The 20,932-nt window shown below is 45.9% G+C and overlaps 1 protein-coding gene across 1 annotated transcript in view; it reads left to right on the forward strand.

The window, feature by feature from the left end:
• LOC126528433 (uncharacterized) overlaps positions 1 to 20,932 on the forward strand; it is a 67,488-nt gene that overhangs the window by 30,285 nt on the left and 16,271 nt on the right. Inside the window, exons 2-5 of the mRNA XM_050176322.3 lie at positions 3,528 to 3,623; positions 10,858 to 10,973; positions 14,495 to 14,618; positions 17,129 to 17,320. Coding sequence (XP_050032279.3) covers positions 3,528 to 3,623; positions 10,858 to 10,973; positions 14,495 to 14,618; positions 17,129 to 17,320 — 528 coding nt within the window. The remainder of the gene's footprint in view (positions 1 to 3,527; positions 3,624 to 10,857; positions 10,974 to 14,494; positions 14,619 to 17,128; positions 17,321 to 20,932) is intronic.

The following is a 20,932-nucleotide window of genomic DNA, read 5'->3' on the forward strand; positions in this document are numbered from 1 at the left end:
CGAATAATTTTCTTATAGGTGAGGACGAGGGTGAGGGAGCGTGACTAAATTTTTGAACGTGAGCGTGTGCTGAGGACGTTCTTGCGTCGTGAGTGTGAGGGAGGAACACAAAAAAATCAGGGCATTTGCCCACCCCTGGTCGCGAGTGCCGGCGACGGAAGTCGCTAGCTGTGAAGCTTGCGGGATCACTAAAAGCCATTGACGCACCTCGAAGGGCTTTTGATCAAGCCGGCATGGACCTCTTGGACCCGTTTCCTCTTTCATCTTCGGGAAACAAGTGGATAATCATTACCACAGAATATTTAACGCGCTCTGCTGAAAAAAGAAGGCTATCTTCCTCGGGGCACCGCTTTCTAGGTTGCGCACTTTTTTGTGCAGAACATTGTACTGCGTGATGCAACCCAATCGTTCGTCATTACAGGCCGAGGAACGGCATTTACGGCAATACTCAGCGAAAACACTCAAGAGGGAAATGCCCTTTCGTATAATCACATCGCAAAAGGGAATGTGGCAAATTTCGTTTCCTTTCTCGCTTCAAGTATACGTAAAATTGTTACAGGTTGACGACCCTCTCGTAAATTAACAATTCTTCACAGATTACTCAGTACATGTCCGAGCTTACACATCGTTCCGTACAAAGCCATATCTGTCGGTATACAAGACGTATACTACTCTATCCCACATCATGCTTTTATGGGTCTTGTCGAAGAAGCTGTCTTTGGAAAATTAAAGTGCTTGCCCTCACCATTTCTCCTTTCGTCTTTCCTGTCGGCCACGCTATGCACATCGTAATGGAATAACTAGCCAATGCTCACTGAAGACATTTTCCAACTAAGTTTCACGCTTCATGGACAGACGACTGCTTATCACCCGCGGACAAATGACCTGACCGAAAGGCTGAACAAAACGATGACTGACATACTACATAGACGTGCAGCACAAAACATGGAAGGAGGTACTTCCGCTTTCCTCCGCGTTCATTTCCATTTATTCATCACGTATTGAAATCATTTAAGAACTACAAGTAATTTCCTCTATTCTGACCTTACTGTCATTGTTTGTTGGCTTCTTACGATATGACTAATAAAAATCGGGCCCCTCGGTTTCATTTCCTCTCGTTCATGGCATAGAGAGGGTCTCGAAATCCCGCATCAGGTAGCATGTGTGGGCTTAGTGAGCAGTTGGCTTCACGCAAAAAAGTTTACGTAGGCATGACACTTACGGCAGAAATGATGTTTCACATCGGCCGCCGAGGCCTTGAGTAGTGGCACTGGCTAACACTCTTAGGGTTATTTCTAATCACTTCAGCTAGCTTATGCGAAAACGGCGCCTCGATAGCCCAGCTCCTCAGAGCATCGCACATATACCACGAACTCACGGTTCGGTTCGTATCCCCCCTGCGGCCAATAGTTTTATTGCGATAGCAATTATATGCACACTAAACGCGCATTTCTGCTGTTGCCGTCGCCGTGAGGTTTCGTATAAGTGAAAGGGTGTGAGGGTGAGCTGGCGAACGCGGTTCAGTCTCTCGTGCCCGAGCGAGGAATGTGCCCAGGATGCGTGCCCTCTGCTGCGGCGCGCGAGGCAGGGGGATGAGGCGAAGGAGGAAGGGCGTTCGTCTACGGTGGCGACTACGGTGCGTCGTTGTTCTCCTCGCCCGCCGCTCCGTGCAAGCCACAGCCGTCCAGAAAAAAGGTGCACTGTCGGCGTTTTGACCACTGTGAAGCTCCATGGCGGGTACGGGGAACGTCCGCGTATATGTTCTAGGTGGCTTTGGCAGAGCGGAGACAACCGCGGCGTCTACTACGGCGTCCACCAAAGTGTCTACTAGGGCGTTGGCCACGTGAATCGTAGACGCAGTAGTAGACGCGTTGCCGGCGCTCGTGCGTCTTGAAAGCGATCTGGGACGTGGCTCAAGTGCGCGCCGGTGCGGGCCTCATCTTGAAAGCGATCTGCGATGTTTGCAGAGTGCGCGTAGTGGCGGTAGCTTTGCATGCGCTGTGCTTTCGACGTTTCATTCTTGCTGGAGCGAGACGAGCATGATGGTCGATTCGCTTGCCGAAGCCGCGATTCCTCACTCCAGATTTTACGCAGCGAGCTTCCGCGCTCATCGAACGAGTTGTGTTCATGTTTACTTGTGCGCGCGTGACACCATGCTGGTTAATTTACTTAGCACACGTTGACGGGCTAGTTGGTTTGAATCCATAATTGAATGTGTAAGAGCGACTGAACAAGGACGCAGAAAGAAGCAGACACACAAGGACAGCGCTGTCTCTGTTTGTTTCTTTCTACGTCCTCGTTGAGTCACGCTTACACATTGTATCATTGTTAATTTAGTTATAAGCGTATGTTTACAAGTTCATTTGGACGATAAAACTGCTATTCTTACTTCGTACAGCTATCTACTAATCTTGTATCGCAATCAGTACTTCGCCTTTCAGGCGGAGCTGCAAATTTTTTAGTATTTCTTGCGATGTCTTACAATATGCCTAATAAACATCGAACCCCTCCGTGCAACACACACACACACACACACACACACTTATGTACAGTCAAGTATTAGTACAGGTGAAAAAACGCAGCAGCAAAGCTGTCAATAGCTTAACTCAACTTTTATTGGACGAACTTTTGCTCACAAAAGCAAGTTATACAAAGCACAACGATAGCGGTGATCATCCAAAATCTCATCTATCGCTCAAGCGCGTCGGCTTTTATACACGAGTCCTCAAAGTTCCCAGAGTAATCGCTGGTGCTCGTGTGTGTTCCAAAAAGTACTACACAATTCGCTTCACGCATCCAGTCAGATTGCACAAGCTTCGTTAACAACAGACAACGCATAGAACCATCGATAACATTCCAGTTCCACTCATAAAGGCGGTATCTTGTGCTGAACCATGACTAAGTTGTTGGTGGGCAAATCGCAGGCCCTGAAAAAAGGATAAACAAGTACTCGTGTCAATGCCTCTCCCTTATACAGCATCGTCCCAAGGCTAAAAACACGAGCGAAAGAAACTAAACACATGCATTGAAAAGAAATTACAAACAAACAAAGAAACAAAGTCCCAGAGTTAGCCTAGGTAGAAAGGCTTAAGGCGCAAAACATGGACTATTTCAGGTCGTGAGCGGCGCCGCTGCGATAGCGAAATGCCGTCTGGCACGACCTCATAGTCGAATGCGCCAATACGCCGCATGATCTTGTAGGGTCCGAAATGGCGTCGCAAAAGCCTCGTCGCCGTATTGGGGTCCAAAGCCAAACACGGGTGACGGGCTGGTACTCGATGTAGCGTCGTCGAAGATTGTAGTGTCGGCTGTCGGTCCTCTGCTGGTTCTTGATCCGTAGGTGGGCGAGCTTTCGGTCTTCTTCGGCGCGCTGGAGATAGGTGACGACGTCGAGCTTCTACGACGCAGACGTGCGGCAGCATGGCGTCGAGAGTCGTCGTCGGGTTCATGCTGTAAACTAGCTTGAACGGCGCGATCCGCGTTGTTTCTTGCACCGCCGTGTTGTAAGCGAATGTTACGTATGGCAGGACGGTGTCCCAGGTCTTCTGTTCGAGGTGCGCACCAGCGATTACTCTGGAAGCTTCGACGACTCGGGCATAAAAGCTGACGCTCTTGACCGGCAGGTGAGATTTTCCACGATTGCCGACTGTGTTCGCCGCTATCGTTGTGCTTTGAGCGTAATTTGCGCTTTATTGGGTGAGCCTGGGCCCACAAAAGCAAGTTACTCTCAAAGCACAACGATAGAAGCGAACACAGTCGGCGATCGTGGAAAATCTCACCTGCCGGTCGAGCGCGTCGGCTTTTATGCCCGAGTCGTCGAAGGTTCCAAAGTAATCGCAGGTGCCCACGTGTCCTCCAGAAAGTTCTACACCATTCGCGTGGCGCATACAATCAGATTACACAAGGTTCGGTGACAACAGACAACGTATGTACCTAAAGGTGATACTTTTGTACGGATGCTACTTTTTATGTACGGCGTCTCAAACTATACGGTGTCGAAAATGTCGTTGCAATTTGCCCTCAAAGACCTGCAGTAGTGTATCAACCGCTTTGTAATTAAATACCTGCCGTGGTTGCTCAGTAGATATCGTGTGGGGCTGCTGAGCACGTGGTCGCGGGATCGAATCCCTGCCACGGCGACCGCATTCCTATGGAGGCTAAATGCGAACACACCCGTGTAGTTAGATTTGAGTGGGCGCTAAAGATGCCCAGGTGGTGTAAATTTACGAAGTCCCCCACTACGGCTGCCTCATAATCAGATCGTGGTTTCGACACGTAAACCCCTATAATGTATTTTTCATTTGTGATTATACCTCAGCTCGAGCCGGTCAGCGTTGGCACAGCTCACTCTTGCGTTGCTTATCCCAATCGCCGTAGTTTTCTGTAGTTGTTTTCATTTGTTCGTTGTTCAAAATGCTTGAACGAACTCATGGCGCTCTCCGGTTCATCGCGGAGAAAACGATCCGATGCGTTAAACCGGTGTTTGTTCGTTGCAGGAGATACAGTTTTATCAGAAGGCTTGTATATAGAGACTCGATTAGCCACCGTATTGGTGCCTCCAAGTACATTGATGATTTTTGGAAAGATCGCATCTATCACTACGGCATGATCGACATCACTCCATATAAGCGTGTGACCCAAGACAGACTGCTCGCTTCCGTTAAGGTCTTCAAGGTAAGTGCTCCATAGGGATCCCAAAGGAAACCTTTTCAAGTTATTTTATTTCGCTTTATTTTATTTTGTTACAACGTCTGGGCAGAGAAAATGCGAGGCAAAAGCTAAATCATATCAGCTTTGCAGAGGCGTTTCGTCCGCATGCTCTCCTGCTAGTGAAAAATCTTTAATAAAATTCAACGTGCCAGAACAAGTGCCATCAAAGTGCAATAAATTACAAGCATTTATAGAGACAAATGAATAAGACCCGTACAAGAAATCTCGCGTGCTGAGCCTGGTGGTGTCGTTTCTTCGGAGGCTCCCCGCAAAATTGTGCCTTCCTTGTCAGACGCAGTGCACACCGACACTACACGTCTCTCTCCTCCGTACATTCGATTGCGACGAGACATTTTTACGCCAAAGACACTATGCCTGTAATAAGCTTGTAGTTAGTCCACATTTTTGAGATTTTAACCCTACTGTCCTCACTAACGACTGTACCTACTTATCCTTTGTCCATTTTGGTATTATTTTGACTGAAACAATGTATGCGGAAATAAAGTGAGTGGGCGGTATTCGCCCGGCAGGATGTGACATGCGGTGCTGCTTCGTTTACTATGGTCTTCTAAATGCAATAGCTTACCGTCCTTTAGCTGCAGGTCGTTCACATTGGACATCTTTTTTTCGTTATCCTGGCTTCTTAAGTGCCTGCGCGAGGTGTGCCAACTCTCAATCAGAGAAAACACGTGGAAAGCGGGAGATAGAAATTCAAGACGATGTGCAAAACGAGAACAAGGTAGAAGCAGGGAGCCAACGTTTAGACAAGCCTTGAAAAGGACACGTACACTTGTCGAAACGTTGGCTCCCACTTTTACCTTGTTCTCGTTCTGCTCAGCTCTCTATCCGGCCTCTCGGGAACGAAAACTTGTCCTCCTGAGCTTAGGCTCGGACGTACTTTTACCCTCGTTGAAACGACATTGTCACGTGTGCCTCTTGAAGCTCCCGTGCATTCTCGATTTAAGTAGTACGTATGTGCTATATTATCACCTGCGTGGTGTCTCACTTCGAAGTCATGTTCCTAAAGTATATCAAATCACCTCGCTATTTGTATTTTCATAACTTTATCGGTATTCAGATACATATAGCTCAGCAGTCTACAAAAAAAAGATTAACTTACCAAGAGCGAATTGGTGAAGTCTCTATGCTGCAGACCATTGCTATGAACTCGAACTTGCCATCACGATAGTTCTTCAGACATCGAGGGCGTGTTTACTGATACGAAACGCCGAGTACCAATGCCGTGACTTATCTCGCTGTAAAATTATTCCTGCAAATCCATCCTTGCTGACATCTCTATGCTGCTTTGTAGTGACAGAAGGATTCTATTATTAAATGTGGGGGACTTTGCCAATTCTAAAAGCTTTTTGCTTTTCCGCGTCCACTCTAATTTCGCACCTTTTTTGTGACATGGGTAAGGGGCTTGTCTTTACTGGATAGCGCGGAATGAATCGCCTGTAAAATTTTGTCATGCCGACAAACCGCTTAATGTCATAAGCATCTGTTAGTGCGCTCGCTTCAAGAAAAGCTTCTTGCTTTTTCCTCAAAGCTGCAAGTAGCCTTTCACAATCCTCAAGCCCAAATAGTTGAGTTCGTCAAATGCAAACACACTTCGACAGCTCAAGGAGATCTAACATATCGTTCCAGTGCCGGGCCGGTATCAACAAGTCATCCATAAAGCACACTGGTACTATTTTCCATAGAGAACCCACAACCACGTTCATAAGTAACTGATAAGTAACGCTTAAACTGCCCAGTTTCATCAGGAGTGATGCATGTAATTATCCCCTTAGATTTCTCACTCAGTGGAATCGCGAAGTAGCCATTTGCATAGTACAACAGACATAACATTTTTTTCACCCGACAGTCGTTGTCGCTGCTCATCACTATCTGGCAGTTCAAGGTGTTCTGGCAGTCCGGCTCGATAGTCTACCACAAGATATTTTTCTCTGTTTTCTCTCTATGCACCTTAACAACCTTCATAGTCAGGTTCACATCAGGCACCTTTACTTAGTTGGTACATGGGTGCTGAGTACGTTGCCATGCACTCACTGGAAGCAGAATCTTCTGAATATACAGTTTATTAAGGTGGTGGCACCAAGTCCTTTCTGTTTATGCTGGCAATCTAAAGCCGACGCTTCTACAACTGCAGCAACGGCGGGGCATGGGGTCGCCGCTGCTGAAAATGCGCTTCACATTCGCATCGGAAAGTTATATTTGCAGCCGCATACAGAACAGAGACAACCCGTTGACCTGGCGTCATCTGACACCACAGCAATTACACACGAGGTGCGCTAGAATCACAGTAATTCACAATGACATCGCTACCACTCCAAGCTGTCGCGGGTAGAAACGGAGATCTGCACATGCCGATGCGAGGGAGACAGCGGTGCAGCATGCTGGCTCCAGGCTACTTTCCTCCTCGTCGATAAAGCAGTCCATAGTTGGGCCTCTGGAGAGGACGCCTGCAGATTACAGGTTCATCCTTGCACTCGCGTTTATCAAAGTGACCACAGGTGCAATTCTGCAGGGTAGTTTCTACAGGAAATGTGAGACTTCCTTAAAAAGTTTCCACACACGGTAACAGCCTTCAATACTTCAGTAATAGTATTGAGCTGCCATTAAGAATACCCTTGTCTTCTTTATCTGTTCATCCAGGATCACAACATCCTCCCGAGTTTCTGTTATCACTTTCCTGCGGAGATATTGATGAATATTAGCACGCGACGCCTCTTCTGTTTTTCCCAGGGGTCCTTGATAAAACATGATCTTTAGAATACCTTGGTGCTTTGTTATTTTTAATACTGAATATGGAGTGCGGAGTACGAAATGTTTGGAAAAATCTGGTGCTCTCAATGCAGGTGGTGTGGACAGCAGGGTCTTGAATCCATCAAAAGCTTTCTCGTCACGTTCTCCCCAAATTACTTTATTGGGGCCTCTTTTCTTGGTCAGTTCAGTGAGCGGGTAAGATACCTCGGAATAATTGTAGACGAAGTCTCGATAATACCCCGTAAGTCCGACAAACGAGCGTATTTCTTTTTTCGTCTGTGGACGCTTCGCAGCCTGTATTTTGTCTAGTGTTTCGACCTGCGCTTGGATGATACCGTTTCCAACAAGGTGGCCGAGGAATTTCACAAATCTCTGACCAATTTCACTTTTTGTTGGCCGAATTGTCAAACCAGATTCTCTCACTCGTTGGAGGAATGAGAACAGTGTACCCACGTGTTCGTCCCACGTTTCAGTGGCAATGAGCACGTCATCGAAGTAGTAGTAAATATGTGGTATGTATGCTACCACTTTTCTCATGAAGCGGTTGAAAACAGCTGGTGCGGTTTTAATGCCAAACGGCATGAAGCGGAACTGATACAGGCCTGAGGCCGTAGCAAAAGCTGTCATTGGTTTCGACTCTTCATGCATGGGCACCTGCCAGTAACGCTTAGCAAAGTCAAACTTCGAAAAATACTGTGCGTTCCCAAGTTGTCCAAAGATATCAATCCGAGGTATAGGCTCGTTGTCATTGACCAGTATCTTGTTGAGTTGCCTGAAATCAATGCATAGACGCATTGTCCCGTCTTTTTTCTTCACGTAAACCATACGTGACTGGTAGGCGGACTCAGATGGTTCTATGATGCCTTGTTGTAGCATTTCTGCTTTTAGGCTTCCTCCGTTCCTGAGAGGATTGGCCACCCTGGTGCAGTACTTGGCCACAACCTCCTATATGAACACAACAAACAAACCCCGGCCTTCAGTCCCCAGTAGCTGCGAAGCAACTGACCACGGCGGCGGTCAGACGTGCGACGCAGCAGAGGGTGCTAAGACTCCATGGATCCCAACAGGACCTCATTGGAATCTGAACGTGGCATGGTTTAACGCTAGAACGTTATCAAGTGAGGCGAGTCTAGCAGTGCTATTGGAGGAATTAGAGGGCATTGAATGGGATATAATAGGGCGCAGTGAAGTTAGGAGGACAAAAGAAGCATATACAGTGCTAAAACGCGGGCACGTCCTGTGTTAACGGGGCTTAGCGGAGAGAGGAGTACTACGAGTCGGATTCCTGGTTAATAAAATATAGATGGTAACATACAGCAATTCTATAGCATTAACGAGAGAGTGGCAGGTCTTGTTGTGAAACTTAAGAGGTACAAAATGAAAGTTGTACAGGTCTACGCCCGTACATCCAGTCATGATGACCAGGAAGTCGAAAGCCTCTCCGAAGACGTGGAATCAGCGATGGGTAGAGTGAAAACAAAATACACTATACTGATGGGCGACTTCAATGCCAAGGTAGGCAAGAAGCAGGCTGGAGACAAGGCAGTGGGGGAACATGGCATAGGCATTAGGAATAGCGGGGGAGAGTTATTAGTAGAGTTTGCGGAACAGAATAATATGCGGATAATGAATACCTTGTTCCGCAAGCGGGATAGCTGAAAGTGGACGCGGAGGAGCCCGAACGGCGAGACTAGAAATGAAATAGACTTCAAACTCTGCGCTAATCCGGGCATCATACAAGGTGTGGACGTGCTCGGCAAAGTGCGCTGCAGTGACCACAGGATGGTAAGAACTCGAATTAGGCTAGACTTGAGGAAGGAACGGAAGAAACTGGTACATAAGACGCCGATCAATGAGTTAGCGGTAAGAGGGAAAACGGAGGAATTCCGGATCAAGCTACAGAACAGGTATTCTGCTTTAACTCAAGAAAAAAGACCTTAGTGTTGAAGATATGAACGACAATCTTATGGGCATCATTAAGGAGTGTGCAATAGAAGTCGGTGGTAACACCGTTAGACAGGATGCCAGTAAGCTATCGCAGGCGACGAAAGATCTGATCAAGAAACGCCAATGTGTGAAAGTCCCTAACCCTACAGCTAGAATAGAAGTTAATCAACAAGCGTAAGACAGCTGACATAAGGAAGTATAATATGGATAGAATTGATTGGTTTTGCTGACACCAAAAAATGTATGACATATTCTTGCTACATGCTAGCCATCTATACGTAATTGTCACTTGTGCTGCCCCTCTGTTTCCTTCGCGGTCGTTCCAGTTTATGCACCCCCTCACGAACCACTTGAACAGATTTTTGACAAACTGCAGCTCTAACTGATTCTACACACCATGCCATTTGTTGTTATGGCAGGATATTTTAATGCTAAACACAACCTGTGGGGCCCTATTGATAGCGATACTCGCGGCACAGAATTGGTCCAATTCGCTGTCACAAGTAACCTAAAGGCTTTTCCTGCTTGTTATGAACGACCCCCGATCGCCACTTACATTGCAATCGTATTTCGCAGCAAGCTGGATTGATATATCCTTTGCATCAGTTCCTTTAGTTTCGCGCAGGTACAGTTGCGCGGTAGACAATTCTGAAATACTTTCCGACCACAAATATGTAGTTAAGTTTTTCTTGGGCAAACCAAGCCTAAACAAAAACGTTTAACAAAATCCGGCACACATAAACTCTTGCAGTAGCTAATAAATTCTTCTTGTTTTAATGCGGAGCAACAAACGACGTTTCAATCACCGGATGCAGTGAAGCTTATCATAGCCAAATTTTCTTTCATATTCGACCCCCTCCATCGCATTTCTCGATGGGGTGTACCATGCGCTTTCATCGAGTGGCTATGTAATAACTAGAGTCCTCAGTTTTCGCGTAAAGCACAATGATACCCGGTTTTTGAATACCCAGCAATTTTTATCGTAATTGACTTAAATAATACCTAATAATAACTGCAGCTGTTACGAAACTAAGGGACGCTGTCTAGCTTCTGTAAAGAGTGCTCAAGACACTATATTATTATTATTATTATTATTATTATTATTATTATTATTATTATTATTATTATTATTATTATGCAGGGTGATTCAACTAAGTTGTGCCATATTTGAAAAGAGTCCACGTGTCACTCACGAGAAACCTACTTAGTATGGTTCGCTCTCCTCTTGAGAAAGTCAAAGTATTTTTGCTAGGAGCTTAGCTAATTCATTTCCAGTACTGAGTTAACCATCCTTTAAAGCTGCGATAAACGCAAAATCTTCAATGCAGGGGCAGTAGAGCATACTGAGAAATACCGTAATTTTTTTTTTTATGTTGAGCGTTGACACTTTGCATGTGGAACCTTGCGTTCGCTCCTGTCTCTTGTGCGCAGGAATTTCACAAACTGGTGAGGCGCTACGCGCAAGGCAAGAACCAAAGCACGTTGACCTTCTTCGGCTTCACCCCTTCAAGCCAGGAGTGGATCGATGCGATTCCTTCGATATTGAGGTACGTCTTTTCTTCGCAAAGTAAATCAATCTAGCGCCCTCAGAGCGGAAGAACAGGCGGCTTGAGCTTGAGCCATGAGGATGTGGTAGCGATACCCTATATCTCGCATATTTTACGCAGCGCCAGTCCTACATTAAAATGTCTTAGATCTGAAAATGTTCTCTTGGCAAACTAGTGTACGGCCGTAAGAGAAGCAACCAAGAACAGGGCGCCCCCATAGAAGGCTGTTGGAGACAAAACAATGGCAATGAACTATAACACAACTAAGCGCATTGTGTCATACAGCGGTTCTCTTCCAAGTATGTAATATTAAAGATTCGAGACAACTTGAAATTAGTACTCGCCGATTTGCGCTATAACGAAAATTTACAGTTCTGCCGCGCGTTATAAACTGCAAAAATTGCCCATAGGCTCTCGAACTAAACTTGAGTGGCCTTTGAAAGATAAGCTTTCTTTGTCTCTTCGATCTAGTTTACGGGTGCCGTCTGCTCTATTACACGCTGTGGCGAACCTCGAGCTAGTGCAGATCGGTACCGGTATGAACTTAATTGATTTCGAGATATTTATGTGCCAAAACCACGATATTATTCTGTGACACCACAATGAGGTACTCCGGATCGGACCATTTGTGGTTTCTTAACGTGCACCTACGCTCACGAGCGTTTTCTTTCCATTTTGGCCTCCATCCAAATGAGATCGCTGCAGCTGGCATCGAACTCGCGACCTTCAGCTTAGCAGGCCGATACCACAGCCATTAACTTACAGCGGCGGGTCAACCGGTACCAGCGATAGTGCAAACCAAGCTGGCCTGGAGGCAGCCACTGATCGTACCGACATACGTAAGCGCCGACGTTGGGCTCCAACACAAGCACACCGCTGTCGTAACGACGTCGTCGTTCCGTCGTCATCACGCAGTCGTGCATCCTTCGTTGCCATCACTTCGTTGCTTTGCCTTCACCGTCATGCCATCAATCCAATCCATTTGATTTTGTCATTCCTTTTTCTTCATTCCGCCGTCATTACGCGGTTGTCATTCGTTCGTGGTTCGGTCATAGTTATTTGCTAGCCTTCACACCGTCGTCGAAATTCCGTCGTCTTCGTGTAGTTGTCATCGCGCCGCCGTCGTTGTCACCGCGCTGTCGCTATAATGCAGCCTTTATCATTTTGTCCTCGTCATTCTATTCTAACCGTGCCGCTGTCGTCGTTCTACCGACTTCGTACCACCGATGACATTTTTTGACATAGCGTCATAGTCATTACGCCGTCATCCTGCTACCATCATCACGCAGTACCACGTCATACATAATCGGACATCTCAGTATTTTTACACCGCGCATCTATTCCTTCGCTTAGACATCAATCATCGCCTTTCTCTGGCAGTTTTAAAGCATGACGTTTCTTTGCCGCCTCTCCACCAATTTTGCGGCTGCCTGCTGGCTCCTGTGTCGCACGACAGGGCGATGCCGGAAACGGCGGAAATCGTCTGGCCCGTGCCGGGCGTGTAGGTATAAGCGCAGAAGCGAGCGCAAACACGCACAACAGAGATCCGAACCGTATACAGTGAGTGCGGAGGAGATAAAGGCATGGAAGAAGCGATGAGCGTGTCTTCGATAAGCAGCAAAATATGGTTCACGAAACGAGCCCGTGCTGTCTCGTAAACGCGAAAGGCGGCATCTTTGAGTGGCGTCTGTGAGCACCATGAAGTTTGTTTAGAGGGACATCTGGCTCCAAGTATATGCGAGTTTCCGAAATGGTGCAGGGCCATCGGGGTAACGATGACATATACGGGTGATTGAGACCTGTGTTTGCTTGTGTTGAGCGAGGCTTGACCTAAAACGTAGATATGGCTGCACAGATGAAGCTATATTAAAATTACACCTTTATTGAAGGTCAGCTTTCTTGCGCATTAGAATTTTCAGTGAAGTTTACTCACCTGCAGTGCATAATCAAACGATGTAAGCCAAGAACAGACGATAAATTGTTGCAAAAGGAGCCCGGGTCTTGTCAACTATGCTTCCAATTCAGTGTCCTGCCGATACATTTCACGTTTAATAATATTTCCCATAGAAACTGAATTCCTCGCAATTCAATAAAAACCAATGTTATTATGTATCATTCAGGAAAAGGAAAAGACTTTTTACGCACGGTTTTACCATAAAATGAACCATTGTAGCAGACGGAACGCTGCTAGCCAAGCGCGCCTGCAAGATGTCCTGACTATCTGAGAACGACGCCAATCCGAACCCACGTTGCGACGAGAACCGAGGAGCGCGACGAACATTTCGCATAGAAAAGCGAAGCGGAATGGCGATTGGAGTGTAACGCGAACGACAGCCATATGAATCAGGCAGGTAATGAGCCCAGGAAAAGCCGAGGGAAAATTATTTCTTCTTTCACTTGTAGCATAGAAATGATCAGACAATTGGAAAGAAAATGGGCGAAAAAAGACTTGTTGCCTGTGGGAGCAGCACCCACAGCCTCCATAGTACTCGTGCATTGCCCTAATACTTGAGCAACGACGGCTATATTTTTGCACGTGCATTTTCTTGGGTACATATATATATATTTGGGTGCGTAGAAAATCTAACCAGAGGAGTGTTAGGCAGCGCCACCCGTGACAATGGCGGTGGATATGGAATACATTCTTGAAGTGGCTACATTTTGAAAAAACCTCTGATCAGTTTACGTCTAGCATAGCTTGTTCTAGCTTTTCGCGACTTTTTTGATGGCATGTTTAGTTAGGTAGCTAGGATAATTTTCTCAAGAGACTTGCCCAATACAGAGTGAAAGCAGACCAAGACTGAGTAAGGAATAAGGCAGAGCGGAGGGGTGCCGTTTTCGTCTGCTCGCGTTGTACTTACATATAATGTTGTACCACATGACCAAAAAAAAAAAATAAAGAAACTTAAGATCGTCAATTTTGGCTGAACCTCACCCTTATTCTTTTGAACCTCCATTTGTCACTACTTCTAAAGGCATGCCGAAGAGCTTATTTCCTAGGCGAAGCACTATCTTTGAATTTGACGTCACTTTAGAACGACAGATTTTGTCCCTTTCTTCCTTCCGCCCGTTTGCTCACGACCACAGCAGCCAATTAAAATCTTTGAGGGTAATCAGGAGGGCCTGTAAAGAGCAATTATAACATAAAAAAGGTTATCTTTCGAGCATGCTATCATGGTTACTTACTATATCGTTTCGCTATGGATGGAGCGTACTGGCCCGCGCCTTGGCGACTCCATCTCACCGAAGAATGTTCCCACACTGCCGTCAAGATTACTCTACAGCTGTCCGAGCATAAACACTCCTAGGAAGGCGTACGGTGTTTATCCTGTAAGCGATGATACCTGCCATCAGCACGATGCTTTGCATCGAAAGCCATGCACGAAAAGGCGATCTTGAATGCTCTTACTCCTAAATGAACTGTGCCAAAAATTAATAATATACGTGCTAATCAATAATTTAATCTCACGTAAGTTCTTAAATAATTTGCTTGCTACTTTTTTTCTGGTTTCGCTGTGCAGCACGTTCACGCCGGACCTCTTCGTGTTCCGCGGCCACAATTCTCCCGCGACCACAAGACAGACCTCCTGCACAATATTCCCGCAGAACGCCATTATCCACATGCCGGGCCTCCCAATTTCTTTGGTATGCCTTATGTCACTGGATGCTGCAAATAGAACAGCATATCTAAATGGCGTTTGGCGAAGTGAGTAGAAAACAAAACACGAGACAAGGCCAGGACCCAGGCGCTGTGCATCGACAAACTTATATATATATATATATATATATATATATATATATATATATATATATATATATATATATATATATATATATATATATATATATATATATATATATATATATATATATATATATATATATATACATATATATATATATATGTGTGTGTGTGTGTGTGTGTGTGTGTGTCAGGACGTACCGAAAGTCCTCAATGCTCGGCTAGACATTCTAATAAAAGGGTAAAAGAAAGACGCATTTCTAATATACTTCTTTCTTTTGACTTGTTATTAAATTGTTCAGCCGAGCTTTGAGGACCTTTGGTACTTCCGAAGATTGGTGAAGAAAGTGAAGCATCCACTGTTGGAACCATTATGAAGCAAATAGACAATGAAGTTCATGATGTTTAAAAACAGCGCAAAGACGTACACCGGACAACAGAAAAGAGGATGGGACACCCATATGGCACTGACTTAGACCTTGGAACGTACCTGAAAGTGTGCCACAAGCTCTTGATGTTTTTAAACAAAACGGTTCCGGACTCAACGCATGAAGTCCCAAAACATACCATACTGCAATATTTAGATTTAATGCTAACCTTCGAACAAGAACACGTGCTAGCAAAATCTACAGGAAATTAAAGCCCTCCAAACGCGCGACTTGGAGCAGCGTAGTAGCCCGGCTGAAAGGAGTAACAATGTAACGGCATTGCCATACGTTCATTCTCCCTAACACAGATTTAAAAAGATAACGGCCAGATATGGTGTCAAAGCTGTTTTCAGCTCCTAATAAAGTTTCGTAAGGTGGGAGCAGCTGTCCAAAGAAAGAGAAGGAATAAGAAAGAACACCGGCTGTAAAATAAATCATGGAAAACAGCCCGTGCCCTGAGAGTTTGCTGTTGTTTACCAAACCCCTTTGTCATGTGGCATTTCGCACATTGGGCAGACAGGCCGATGCATTAATGTAAGGCTGTCGGAGCACCAGAATTCTTTAGACAAGAAATCTACAAACCTGGCAAAGCACTGTTTCGAATGCGAGTGTACGTCCTTCTTTGATGACACAAACATCATGTTTGTGCACAATGATAGCGTTACAATGGAAGTGACGGAAGCATTCCACATAATGAAAAAAGGTGGTGAGTGTGTTGAACAGCCTTCCGTATCCTTAGCTTTGAAGGAAATAGGCTTGCTGAACAGGGGTGAACAGCGGTCACCCGCTTCCACGAGGCAGGGTTTTGGGATTGACAAGTGCCCTTATTCGGATCGAGCATAGCGCACGCTTGATGTCAGGCTTCAAAAAGCCATCGTGTTTTTTTTTCTTTTAAAAAAGGCACTTGTAAGTCAGCGCCGTGGGTGTGCCATCCTCTATTCTGTTGTTCGGTGTACGTCTTCGCGCTGTTTCTAAACATTATGGAAAACCACCAACTCGCCCAATCTGCTGTTCTTCAGGCAATAAAGTTAGGAAAGCCCAAGGAGAAATAATTTCTATTTTGGACACAAATATAAAACATACCAAAAAATGAAATTGGACGAAAAAACAACATTCAACAGGTGGGAACCTAACCGCCAACTGCGGCGCTAAAAGTGTGGTGCTTTACCTTTTGGCTATTAAGGCGGTCGAGCTCCCGTCAACTTTTTAAGTTATTGGGTGATGCGTACAAAATGAAGGAATAGGTTGTGTTAGCCAGTGCCACCAAAGGCAAGGGCGGCGAATGTGGAGCATCCTTTAACCGCAGGCTGGAGGTACAGTACACGAACTTAAAGGGCCCCTCACCAGGTTCAGCTATCTTTAACAAGGAAGCCTATGCGTGCTAACGAGTATGTATGACGCGCTAGCGATCGTATCTGCAATGTATTACGACGCTGCGCGCCCCCAGAATAAAGGTGACAATTTGAATGAAACGCCGTGGTTCATTCCTCTGGAAAAAGTGTGCTCGTATCCAGAGGGTCACGGTCACACGTGCAAATGCCGCTTCGCAGTACGTGTTTTGTCACTCATCATGACTAATCAGCCAATGTGGAAAGCGCAACGCCGCAAGAAAAAAGGAAGGACTCGACGCAGGACTCGACGCATTGGTGTGTCCTTACCAGTTGGAAACTCTACTAGAGGCTGAAGGAGAGAGTGTCTTCGTTGGCAGTGACTCTCGCCCCTTGGGGCATGGTTACAGGACCGCAAATTTCTTCCGTCTCCTCCAACGACGAACGGATTCGGGAAAAAAATGTTTCGGTAAAACCTTCCTCACCGGCGTTTTACAATTTCCCTTGTATAAGGCGAAATTCGCGATTGGTCCGGGTGAGGGGCCCTTTACATGCAGGCAGCTGGCCATGCTTCCAAATGAGGGGGGAGCCCTTCTTAGAGACACAGTTAGAGGTAGTTTGTGAAATCAGACCAGCGTATTTGTTTTCTCCCTCTAGACGACAGCGCACAGAATTATGAGCAAGGTGGCGACAGAACGACAAGGAAACGCGCCTGCGTGGGCTGTGTCTGTGACAGCAGCTGGGCGCTGGTACCAGTTGAACAATGACTCCAACCAAAGTGACTACACCCTTTATAAAGAATGTAGCAGGCTGCCCGCCAATGTGACACAGCTCGGGAGCATCAAAGAGGTATGGTTCTATAAGTATATGGAGGCCCTACCACCTGCCGACCCTTTAGGGATATGCGAGTGCTGTAATGCTTGTCTTGTGTATGCACGTGCACGCTATGCATCCACTAGGTCCCAGATTAGCCGTAAAGACTACATTACGGGTTACATTACTGCTTAGTATTGGAACTCCGGCCACCTAATACATACACATTCTTGGGTAAATAGGAGGGCTATATGCACACGACAATTCCAGCTAAAATGCAAGTTAACTTCCACTTCAATTTTCCACAGAGTGACCTTTGGGCAATGGGTTCAGTACAGTACCATGTTTGCGAGCATAACCTGCATGTTTTGTTTACGATAGAGCCGAAGTCTGTGCCGGCGGCCTCAATATCACTAAAAGACAAAAATTAAAACTAAAAAAAATGGTTTCCCAAAGGCCGCGGAGGGGGGAGGGTATGCAACGGGGGCGACCAACCCCTCGCCCTCTCCCAAAAATTGTTTTCGACTGTGTCGTGTCCTCGTTGCTATACGAACAAAGGAGTGTAAGAAGCCCGTCGTCTTCAGAGAAAATGCTCTATAAGAGGGCACCTAGGCAAAGCGAAAAGTATGTAAAGGTTAGCGGAGTGCGATCGGCTACGGTTTGGACAGATAAATCATTCATGACGCCAGGGCCCGGCTTGGTGGTTTGCGACTATGAGAGGCTGTTGCGCGGCCCTGCCAGTTTTCAATTCCTACGTCGGCTAGTGGTGCTTAGCTAAATGCTTCCGTCAGCGTCGCGTTCTAAGAAAGCAAGGGGCCCCTCACGTAGCAGCCTAACGTTGCGGTCCCCACCTAAGGCGTGCCTTCCCGGCATTCCACATGATCTTTAAACAGCGTCATCGTGCCAGTCAGGATACTGCGTATTACGCGCGTGTTAACTTAAGTTAGTTAAGTACTTGGGGGTATCGCTTCACAACTATTGCAATTATCGCTAACCTATGGCACCAGGAGTCTGGCGCTTTCGGTTTTACTTGACAGTATGTCGACCACGATTCCTCAACACTCATCTACAGAATACATTCCACTTCGCGTCAACCCAGTGAGCAGAAAATCTTTCCGAGGATCACTCCCAAAAACTTGATGCTGCGTTATTTAACCGCCTTCTGCACCCGGCCACCGAGAGAGATTATATGACCACTATTCAATAACCTTTCTGCTTAACCCTTGCTGAGTAGAGGGATTTCGCGGTAGCAAAGACAAAACGGTTGAAGGTTTACGATCCCTGACAATATTTTTTCTGGCAGTCAGTGGTTGACGTAGTTTCGTTGACAAATAGGTTTATCGCATTTGCGCAGAATATTTTCCAAATTGTCTGTTGGCTTGCGTCGGGCGCACTTGAAAGGACACAAAAAAAGCACGTGCCATTCCACTGCTGTGAAGGTGGATTACCAGAGAAGCTGTCTAGTACACGACATAGAGGTGATACATAATTTAGATGAAAGGTACGAGCAAATTTTATTTCTGTTGAGCGGTGACGGCGGTCATCCCGAAGACATACCCACACACACGTACTCAACCACACACACAGTTTTATTTTGATCGGCGGCGCATAGCACACACATATTTCTTCATTGGCGGCACACACACACACACATTTATTGAAGATCGGCGGCATAGGGACACATACAAACATTTTCTTGGTGGCTGTGTCTTAGACAGTGGTCTTAGTAGGTAGACTTCATCTATGGTGTTTGCCGCCCGCCTCCGCCCATCACATTCTCGTCTTTGTTGTCGTCGTCGCTCTTCGAATAGCGCGCTGCTCCTGGGGAGTGCGACGGACTCTCCATGACGAGAGAAGAGAACCGAAATTCAGAATGGAGAACGGCAGCTTCTCCTTGCGGATTTATCTATGTACACGCGCGGTCAGACCGGCCACTGGCGCTAAGTAGAGGCGCCACGCATAATGGTGCCGCCGCCCCTGGAGTTCGGCAGGAAGCGAGGTGCGCATGAGCTTAGAATGATGGCAAAGAGAGGGCGGTGTGAGCGTAGGCATGGCCGACGCGGGTTACATAGCGGTAAGGATTTGAGAAACATTTATTGCCTGCCAGAGAGTCTGGTCATCTTGAAGGTGGTGCTTATTGATAACCAATTTACACAACATGCATATGCAAGGGATGAGACATATAAGGTCTTGCGTAGAATGAAGCGATTTTACTTCAATATTGAGACCGGAGGTTTTGCTCGCGCGCATGAAAATTTAACGGAAATTTAACCATAAACAGCTTCACTATAAAAACCAGTGCTTATTGCCGAAGGAGCAATAAGAGAGCAGTAAGCACTAGTCTCAAGTACGACGAAAACTCTTCAGGCGAGGGTGATACATTGTCAAATAAACCGGCACTCGCCTAAGGTTGAAAAGGAAATAAAACATAGAGGTATAAGGACATTTCTAGAACGCTAGGGGTCCCTTCTTTACAATGAAGATGAGCATAAGAGAGGGCGATTATTTATATGTTAGGTGGCGAAGAGTTCGCGTGTAATCATGGGGGCTATGTCCGGTTAGTCGCGTTCCTAGTCGTTTGAGTATTTAAACATTCTAAGAGTAGTCTTGAAAATAGGTGCTTCTCTGTCACGATTGTGCTCGCAGCATCCCAATTGAAGATGTGGTGAGTACTAATGTGATGATCCGGCAAGGTGTTCGAGCTTGCGTTGCCTTTCCTGGCATCCTTCTGGTGCTGCAGAATTCTTGTAAAATTACCAGTTTCACCTATGTATGATGCGTCACAACTCTTGCACGGAATGTTGTAGATTACCTCTGGAAACCTTGGCTTTCTCAAAGGGTCATTTATGCGCACCAGGTTCTGTGTTTGTTCGTTTGCACGTGTACGATTTTTTACGCCGTATGTGCCAAAAACACTTGCCAGTGCTCCCCGTATTCAGTCAATCACTCAATCGATCAATCAATCAAAAATGAGCTTTAGTTAAACAATTCAAGGAATGCGGACAAGAATGATTGGACCAATAGTCTATGTGGCTAGTAACGGATCCAATGCGCAAAAATACATATACAGGTCAACCAAGCACATATTTGCTCAATGAAAGAGCACTATTTGCATGAACAAGTATAGTTATGTCAAGGAAGTGTTATTACGCTTGGCTAGACAAGAAGAAGCGTTTAAATAAAATATCAATATTTCTGGTCACTTTCATTTTCACAGGCCCAGTCTTCCAAGAACTCTAATAATGGTTCACTGCATACATTGCTGCAATAAGCAACGTTTAAGTTAAAGTTAGTTGCTTGCCTGGTGTTTGCACGGGGGAAGTTAAACATGGTGTTGGGTAAGGGGAAGTTGGTGTTGAGTATATTGTGAGCTAAACAAGTGATCTTATAATTTCTTAACGCTGGGAAAGAAAGAATACGATGGTCAGTAAACAGAACAGTACTAGGGTGATGGACTGAGGAAAATGTTATTATTCTTAGGGCGCGTTTTTGCAACAGCAGTATGGGTGTCAAGTGAGTTTTATATGTTAGGCCCCATGTTTCACAACAATAACCCATGTGTGTATGAAACAAAGAAAAGTACATGCAACGAAGCAAAGTAAGAAGAAAATATTGCCGGACACGGGCGAATGTGTAACAGCTGAAAAC

Source organism: Dermacentor andersoni, chromosome 9 (genome assembly GCF_023375885.2).
Source record: "Dermacentor andersoni chromosome 9, qqDerAnde1_hic_scaffold, whole genome shotgun sequence".
Classification (NCBI taxonomy): domain Eukaryota; kingdom Metazoa; phylum Arthropoda; class Arachnida; order Ixodida; family Ixodidae; genus Dermacentor; species Dermacentor andersoni.